This window comes from Bombus terrestris, chromosome 1 (assembly GCF_910591885.1).
Source record: "Bombus terrestris chromosome 1, iyBomTerr1.2, whole genome shotgun sequence".
NCBI classification, from domain to species: Eukaryota; Metazoa; Arthropoda; class Insecta; order Hymenoptera; family Apidae; genus Bombus; species Bombus terrestris.
Window position 1 is genome coordinate 15,963,081 of NC_063269.1, and position 9,800 is coordinate 15,972,880.

The 9,800-nt window shown below is 35.2% G+C and overlaps 1 protein-coding gene across 2 annotated transcripts in view; it reads right to left on the reverse strand.

Annotated features, from left to right (window-relative positions):
* The window catches only part of LOC100650472 (LIM and SH3 domain protein Lasp), a 38,265-nt gene extending 28,541 nt beyond the window's left edge, over window positions 1–9,724 (reverse strand). For both annotated transcript variants that reach the window (XM_020863053.2, XM_003393434.4), the window contains exon 1: window positions 9,310–9,724. In XM_020863053.2, the coding sequence (XP_020718712.1) occupies window positions 9,310–9,378 (69 nt within the window). In that variant the 5' untranslated portion in view covers window positions 9,379–9,724. The remainder of the gene's footprint in view (window positions 1–9,309) is intronic.
* Between the last annotated feature and the right edge of the window lie 76 nt (window positions 9,725–9,800).

The following is a 9,800-nucleotide window of genomic DNA, read 5'->3' on the forward strand; positions in this document are numbered from 1 at the left end:
CACTTTCACTCGTTTTTGGAATGTTTTTCGCTCATGCAACGACCAATCCCTTATTTCGCAAGACATTTTACTCGCCATAAACGTTGTCCAGGATCAAATATGGTCATCGAGCTTTACGATGTTTTACGATGAAAACGATGCCGTTAATTGATCACATCGCATCATACATAAGATCGTAGCTATTAAGCTTAACAATATATTTTTATATTTGCCGATATTGGTTCCTAAACTGTGTTCACTTTAGGTATATGTGTGTCGTTTTAAGTATTCATCTTTCATTTCATTCATCTACCTATTTATATTTATTGATTTATTACTTTCCTACAGAAGCAATACCATGTTATGTAGTACATTTTTGGTATTATTAATGCATCTGGCACCATGATTGACCTAAACGAGGGTTGGCACATTTATAAAATTGTAGAACCAGTCGTTTTGACTGCTGTGGTATTGCTAGTGTTAGCATCTAGCGATCGATCTGGAATTTTCCTGATAAATGATATCATCATATCGAATGATACGCGGTAAAAATTTTAAAAACGTGTGGCAAATTGTACAAAACGAGGAAACTGGTTAATTGGGATTCGATAAACAGATTGCAGGACCCTTTTACACTTTGACAAGTACCAGTCATTTCGACTGGTATTGGTATAAGCAGCCTTGATACAAAATTATTTTCAGTTTGAATACATAAAAAAGAAAATAAAATTTATTATATTATTCTTTTAGTTATCGTTACGAAAGTCATTACATCAATGCGGAAAGAAATATAACATGAAGTAGGAATTTTAAAATAAAATTGTAAAACCAGTCAATTTTATTGGTGTGGTAGTTCTAGTGTTAATTTATACAATATATTATATTGTATAATTTAATTTATACAATATATTATATTGTATAAATTTACGTTGAAATAAATGGATTCACCTAATCAAGTACTAACTGAAATTTCTTTCGAATAAATGCAGTTTCATCCTATAGAATTACATTAATGATAGAATGATTTAATATCATCGAGAAATCACCACTGTCGACTAAACGATTGACATACATCCTTCTCTATATATACTTCTATGCATTAACCCTTTGCACTCGGAATTTTATTTCAATTTCTTTAGCAGCAGCTCTCAACCCTTTTAAGTGTTTTATTTGGAAACATTATTTATTTATTTTACTTTAACTAAAAAATAAGACAATTTAAATAAATAAAGGAAAAAAGAAATTCACTTAAATACCAGTTTTATTCACACTATTGTTGTATTTTGTAATTTTTAAGTGTATGATATATCTTGAAACAATTTCCAGGATGCAATCCTGCTTTTCTTTCGCACGTTTCACAAAAAAAGGTGGGACATGAAAGAATGTCGAGTGGGACTCGACAAAAAAGCTCCTGAGATAAAAATTAATGTCGAGTCACACTCAGCATAGGAGTGCAAAGGGTTCATATTCCCCTAATTATCGTGGTGGCACTTAGTATGAAACCCATTAAGCTCTATCGAAATCGATACCAGTAATCGATCAAATGATCCTTCCCCTCAACACTCCTGCACATTGTTCTGAATATTCATATATTTTCTGCATTATGTGCATTCTGTACATATTTGCACTTACATATACAGGGTGGTTGGTAACTGGTGGTACAAGCGGAAAGGGGGTGATTCTACGCTAAAAAAGAAGTCGAAAATATAGAATAAAAATTTTTCGTTTGAGGCTTTGTTTTCGAGAAAATCGACTTTGAATTTTCGCTAGGTACGCGTGCACTTTATCACGTCTCGTTATAACGGATCTCACTGTAGATCGATGTCTCGATGGATATTATCGCAGTTTAAGTTTGTTTTTGCCATAACGGAAAATTAGGAATACATAATGAAATAATATGAAGTAATCATAAAGTTTATTATTACAAAAATTGCTGAAAATGTTGCCCATTCTGCCGAACACATACCTTTGCTCTTCTAATTAAATTTCTATGAATATTTTCTAACGTATTCGATTGTTTTAAAGTATGAAAGGCTACAATATTTTTTTCTTTCAATTGCTCGCAACTTGCGATTTTTTCAGAATAGACAATTGGAAGTGTTTATCAACATAACGTCAATCGAGACAACAATCTACAGTGAGATCCGTTATAACGAGACGTGATAAAGTGCACGCGTACCAAGCGAAAATTCAAAGTCGATTTTCTCGAAAACAAAGCCTCAAATGAAAAATTTTTATTCTATATTTTCGACTTCTTTTTTCGCGTAGAATCACCCGCTATCCGCTTGTACCACCAGTTACCAACCACCCTGTATATATATGTAATATAGATCTTCATAGCTTACCTATAAAACGTCAGTTTTGTCAACATTTAAAGTAAAAAATTGCAAGAATTTCCCTTCCGTAAGAGCCACGATCGCTCATATGTTACACAATTACAAGGAACAGGAGCAGAGGATGGTAACAATCGGTCGTGTAATCGTGCACGTTGAATAACCAGCGTGGTTTTTCCGTATAAGGATGCTTCCCTACTCGGGAAGAAAGCGCGGCGTGCGAAATTAAATCGACCGCATAGAGGCAAGGAATCGTATCACACTATCACGATGGAATCGCATCGCGCGACGTTTCGTCGTTGAAAGTGAAAGTTGGCGCGGCCGAATCGCTTCTCCGCGGACAATGACAGCCAAATGATCCCGTATGACCTTTCTAACCTTCTAAATATCAAACGTTGTACATATCTCATCGATGGCAACGTATATGCCCGTGTACATTATTTTATTATTTGTGGTCGATGAAACTTTGCAGAATAGAGGTAGTTTAATCAAAATCGAATGAAATTTAATGTTGAATGACTTGCTAAGGATAAAGATAGTATTTCTTGACGTGGAAAATTAGTTCGAAGTCTATGTTAAAATTGATGTAGAAGATAGGAAAAAATAAATTGGAGAAATTCAAGTAAGAATATTGAGTTTAAAAATTAATCTTTATAAGTTAAATAATCTATGTAGCATTAGTCCCTAATCTATTAGGTTGTCCGAAAAGTTTCTTTCGTTTCATAAGGTGATAATAGATGAACAACAATTCCTGTTTTATATTATTTTATTGAATTAGGTATGATCCGTTTCGTTATATTTCTATTATTATGCTCGTGCATAATTCAATAAACTAATATAAAACAAAAAAACATTGTGCTTCTATTATTTCCTTATAAAACGAAAGAAACTTTTCGGACAAGCTAATACATAGATCAGGGATTAATCTATATCTAGAGATGCAATTTAAGCGAATTCGAACTGCTTCGAATGTATATAAGTGGCGGGAAATTTGAATCATTTCAAACATGATTCGATACTTGAAACGTTTGGAGGTTTTGTAAGGAGGTATAAATTATTTTGCGGTGAAATTTGAACGAATACAACTTGATTTGTTTCGCTACGCTCGCAAATGGCAAGGATGTTGATTCGTCAGGAATAAAAATGCGATGTTGAAAGTAGAAACTGGCGTCAGAGTTGGTAGTTCTATCGAATAGTTTTTTCCTTGCTTTGCAAGGGAAATAGTTTGTGGTTTTAGATTTATAGAAATGTCGCCGAGGATACAGGTTTGTGGTGATAAATTAGTATGTTGCAGCTTGTCGGAGAATTGAAATGCAACGAGGAGGTTCTCGATTTTTTCCTACTAAAAGGTATCTAGTAGATGTTACTCGCGCACGTAGAATAATTATTCGCGTTTTCGCAACAACCGGTGGGAAACAACCGGATGCCGTGTCGCATCGCTGGCATAACATAAATTTCTAACGGCTGAAACCGGGGATGCAGGAAAGTAAAAGGCTCATTCTTCTAGATCACATCGTGCATCCCATGATATTACCTCAGATCATTCTATTATCTAATACAATTCTCTTTGTTCAACAAGAATAAATTCTTCAAACTTTAGATAAAATTTTTACTCACAGATAATGTAATTTTTCGTCGATTATCGATCATTTTAAATTGTTGAAAATACATAATTAATCGAGTTCTTTGACATTTTTAGATAATTATTTTTTTTTTAATGATTATTTAGTCTTATGTTATTTAATCGACAATTCTCGTTTGATTAATTAACGCCCTCACTATTTATCATTAGGAAGATCGTTCGACTAATTTCAAAGTGGAGATCATGAATATTCTCAACGATGAAAAATATTCTTCTCGGTGGAATCACATAAAAGACATTCGAGCAAATATTTGTGGTTCGACTCTCAAGCGGAGCGCAAACGTTCGTACGCTCGGCTCTCGAATCAATGTATTTTTGAAGCGATGTAGGCGCAACAGGTTGGGAATGACTCCCACCTGTTGCAACCGTGTGCCAGGCCCACGCAACCGAGTAGCCTCAGCCTGGAATTCGATTATAATTTCACTAAACAACGTTATTCCTGAGGATCACATAGCACGTTACTATAGTCATATGATAGATGATCGTTTCGGATTTGTTGCCGAGCTATCGTGACATTTCCATTTTTCGTTTCGGTGATCTTTCGTATTTGAGTGGTATTCAAAGCAAAGGTGAGCGTTTGAATATGTGAAGTTTCATTTTAACTTCGAACTGTTATTTATACAATTTAAAAATTTATCGGCTATAAAATTTATAAATTAAAAAAAGTTTGAAAGTTTGATAAATTGTGAATGAGGAAATTTCGAAATGATAAAGTTTATAAGTTTAAATGCTCCAAAATTGAAAGTTACAAAGATAAAGGTTTAAAAGTTAGAAATTCAAAATGACAACAAACGTGTTCAATTTCTATGGAAGCAAAGAGGACAACGGTTCACTCCTCGCCCTCGACCACGCCTTAATTTAATCATAGCGCGTGTTTTTGAAAAAAGAAAGAAATAACGGCCAAGGGGCGAAAGAAAACAGAGAAGAGGAGGATCAACAATGCCGAGGGTGGTGAAAAAAGCAGCTAGCGGTTCCTTCTCGGTTAATGGGACGGGGATTAATTGCTTCTACACCAGGATGCGTATGTCTGGCCGTACGCACATACGGGTCGTGTAAATTGAAACAAGACACTATTTGAATCCGGCGCTGCACCATAACCGCGCCACATATACGATCGAACGTGCAAAAATAGAACAAACACTGTGAACGCGCTTCAAGCCCAGTGAAAGTATCCATTACAACGAAAAAATTCGTATAACGTGCGCGAGGAATAAAGAGCGATCTATAGATCGCAATCTAAAAATACATAATACAAACGAGATCGGTCAAATACTTTGCCACTACGAATTAGAAAACAATAAGAAACTACCAATTTTTATATCCTTTTGCGTTCTTTTCCGCCTTACAGAGTAGATATTCCTTTGCAATCTAATATTATATATATTTATAATATTAGATTAATAATAGAGAAGAGAAGGGCAATACGAGACGGGGAGGAACGACAAAAAGGAAGCACAATTGCCATAGTTTTTTAATCATTAGTTTTTAGTTTTTTTAGTTTTTAGAGATAGAATAATTAAGGGAGTGCAATAGAATAGAGTGGATAAGAGGGGAGGTAGGTATATAAGAAGCGAAATAGGTATAAGAAATATAAAACCGAAAGTTCGTCCAAAGCCGAAAGGCACGGACTAAACAATGATAAAAAAAAATATTAGATTACATACAGAGAGAGAGAGAGAGAGAGAGATATTTTCCCATACATAAACTTGTTAATAAGCGATGTAAAAGTCTGTATGGACAAAGTACAGATACGTATATACGCCACGCATGCCCCATCCTCACTGGATGCTTTCATTTCCCCTATCACTGTCATCATTAGTTCTATGGCGCCAATTTGAAATTTCGTGGAATACAATAAATAAATTTGAACGAAGAAAATAAATTCGTTATCGTTTTTCTATTATAAAATTATACATAACGATCGTTTTGTTTATTCCACTATGGAAGAACCCATTGCAAAAAAGTACAATAATATAAGTTATAGGTATAACACGAATTTGAGATTGTGAAGAATACAACAAGCTACTTTTTGAATTAATAAAATGAAAATTCTTTCGTTATCATTTGTATCTTATAGAGTTATACTTGACAATAATTTCGCTATTTCATTGCGAAGCGAATTTCAAATTGCAAACAGAGAACATCAAATAAAGTTGAATATTTCTAAAAAGAAAAATTGTCCCGTTGTCGTTTTTCCACTATATAGCCATATTTAACGACCGTTTTGTTCCTTAATTGCAGACAACTACGTTACAAAAAGACAACGTCCTTTTAGAAGTAATTTAAATTTCTCCTGATTAGAGGAACGCGGCACGCGTTAATTGTTCTTCGTGCGCTAAATTCGTCTTCGTCGACGATGCAACGCTCTCGCTACTCGCTTTGATCCGCGCACGTTGTCCTCCGTACTCGAGGTTTCTTCGCAGATGGAGACCACTGAATCAAGATGGAGAAGGAACGAAGATATAGAAGAAGAGCGTGCGAGAGAGAGATAGAGAGAGAGAGAGAGAAGAAGGTGCTTCTATACACGCTATTCACAAGAACGTACAGGCTACGAATAACGAGAAGGCAAGATATGCGCGTGCGCACGCGGAGAAAGGAAAAATCAACGAGCGCGGTAACAGACTGCAATTTTACAAAGAAATAATTATTCGCGGGTAGATCCGATTCTAGTGGTTTGCCTTCGTACATAAAGTATATATATATATATATATAATTAAGTTTCTACATAACACAATGTTGACCGATCACGAATAAACTCGTATCTTCATGCACAAAATTAAATCGTTAGTTTTTTATAAAATAGCCTGTGGCGCGAGTCAGTTTTTGTATGAAATAGCCGGTCAATTATGTGTTAAAGCTTGTATGATTTTAATAATTGAAAAAGTAAAAAATTTGATACCAGTTATTTTGACTGGTTTGGTATTCATTTCGCTCATAAGAATGCTTATGTATATTAGTAGACAGTGATTTTCATACGTACATACGTATATTATATATTAAAATTGGTCAAAAATCATAATTTTGAGCCACGCACATATGTATATACTGTGTATCATATACATATGTATATAAATACTAAATGTTAGACAGGTGAATTAAATTAAGGAAAAAGTTTAACATACACTGTATTTAATAAAATTGAAAACAAAAGAATTGTAAACATTTTCAAATTTGTGTCTTTCCTTTAGAAAGGTTAATGGCTGAGTAATCTAGTCGTGACCCAGAGAAGGGGCTAAAAATACATGAACTTAGAGGAGAGCAGGCGAAGGACGTAGGAAGTGAATTTAGAAAACCAACGTGAAGAGATCGCGCGTTTCGATACGTCCAAATTTAGGAGATCCAAGACTTTGCGTCCAGCTCCGGTTCGCTTTCCGGCGCAGAGTACCGCCTACACGATTTAAGCCTCGTTAACGCGATCCTATGTGCACAGTGTACGTTAAATAAATTGTAACTGCTATACGTTATTTCAACGTCTATAATCTTATTGAAGACGATTAAGCGACTGAAAGTCGCGATATGTTCAACTATTCCACAAATACAATTTACAAATTAACGAAAGGGTTAATGACAATAAACACGTGCAATTCACGCCAAATCATTAGTTACCGCGTCGATAGTAACATGCTTGGCACGTGCAGTTTTCTATGCCACATTGTGTGCACTGTCGTGACGCTTCCGTCGAAACAACCCTATTAACGACATTGCCTCGCCACCAGTTAGTTGAACTGTCCCGAGACGCGATTCTGTGACACAATATAAGATGAAAATCAAGAATGAGAAAATTATTTTGCAGAGAGGCTTCATCTTCGAGAGAAATGCTTTTGAAAATCAAAAAAGTACAAATGAAGTTAAATTACCTAGTAATTTATTACATTACTTAAGATTTTGTTGAAAATGTTGCCCATTGACACGGCCATCACATAACATCTGTATCTAAACTAAAACAATAAACTAACCTCAAAATGTTTGTTACTGCCATTTATTATGTTCGTTGTGTTCATTCCTAAATCTTACAAATAAATTAGTAAGGAGATATTGATAAATAAGTCCTGACATTGTACTCTGTGTATACGAAAAAACATAAGAGAGGTTTGTGTTAAAACTTCTAACAAGTTAGAACATATACACTCGATAAGTTTTCATATATAAAACGAAACATCCAATATCAACTTGTTATCATTGATTTTTGTTGTATTTTGAATCATAAAATCTCATCACTTCTCTTATACTACTACAATTTTCAACATACGGTATATACCAAACTAAAATATCCACTAGAAACTAACAAATTTCCTTGTATGTCACATCCTCTGGAAAATGACTACGCATATCTCAATTAATCGTCTATTCGGATAAGCATGCGTAAGTTGATGATAATGGTTTCGATGAAAATGAACTAAGAACTACAAACGTACTATAAAGAAGCAGCATGTTCAACAGAAAAATGTTGGTCGATTCGATGGAAGGGAGAACAGAGAATATGTTGTACGCTGGCGTGGACGGACAGAACGACACAGACAATTATGCCGAATGGAACAGCACGCCTCAGTAAGCGGAACTAAACGAGAACGGTACATCCTACGATCTGTTGCAAAAAGTTCCGAGCCGTTCCACGCTATCCGTTCACAGCGGGATCATTCTTGAGGGAGATATGTATAAACCAAGAGCGGAACGTTTTCGAGGCGCAAAGAAAACAAAGAGGCTCGTGTAATTCTTTTACAGACAATAATCTACAATCTAGAATCTAGACTTTAGATAATACGTTGTCTATACAAAAAATCTTATCGCGTATTAGAGATTCTTTATATAAAGATTATTAGTTTCCAAAGTGCAAAAACAAAATTCACTTTACTTATTAAATTCGCATACGTAATGGGTTGGAAATAATCACACCGCACGGAAATCGTGAATCTTTCCGGGAAACTTTGAAGAGACAGAATAAGACCACTTCTGTCGTTCGAGTAACAGTAAACCAATAATTTAGCTCGTATTTATTGCATTAAATCAAATAAAGATAATATAAATGTAATTCTATAACCTATTTTCATTTCATGTCATTTGGTTGAAACATTTGTTACTACATACAGATGAATAGACTGCGAACTTTTATGTATTTATGAAAAATCTGATGGTGCAAAAATACACAGAATACACAAAATATGGATAAATATGTAAATATCGAAGATATAATACCCGTTATAATTTTTAGTGGATAGAATAAATCTCTACTTAGGTTCCATTTTTTAAATTATATTCATAAAAATATGAATTTGAATGAATATCCGCAATCTACAGATGAGAGAAAACGTAGTAGGATCTTCGAAAATTCACCAGACAAACACCACAAAAACGTACCTTGTCGAGGCACTTGAGCTCCTCGATCGGGTAGACCGTTTTCTCGCAGCGGGCGCACGTCTTGCTCATCTTCTACTTCTTCCTTCGTTTCTTCGTCGTCTTTCTTCTCTTTCTCTCCTTCACAGCCGCAGTTCCGCGTACGTATGTATCTTGGCCTCTCTTGTCTTCACGAAACACTGCGCGAACGTAAAAACACGTGTAGCACTAACGACACATCCGCGCGGTCTTTCGTATCGGGACGATCGCAGAAAATCAGAGACAGAGCACGTACACGATTTGAGATTGTTTACGAATTTTCTCGACGACAACCGCCACGATTAAGAAAATGCACACCAGCAGAAAACCTCGAACTACACGGGTGCCACAGAGCCGCACCAAACTACACTGCCCTCTTGTTCTCGTCTAGCTACAAAAACTTCTTGACTGACAGTAATGGTGGTGTACTACGCTAATCAAAACGGTAACGAAATATTTATATATATCAAATCTTC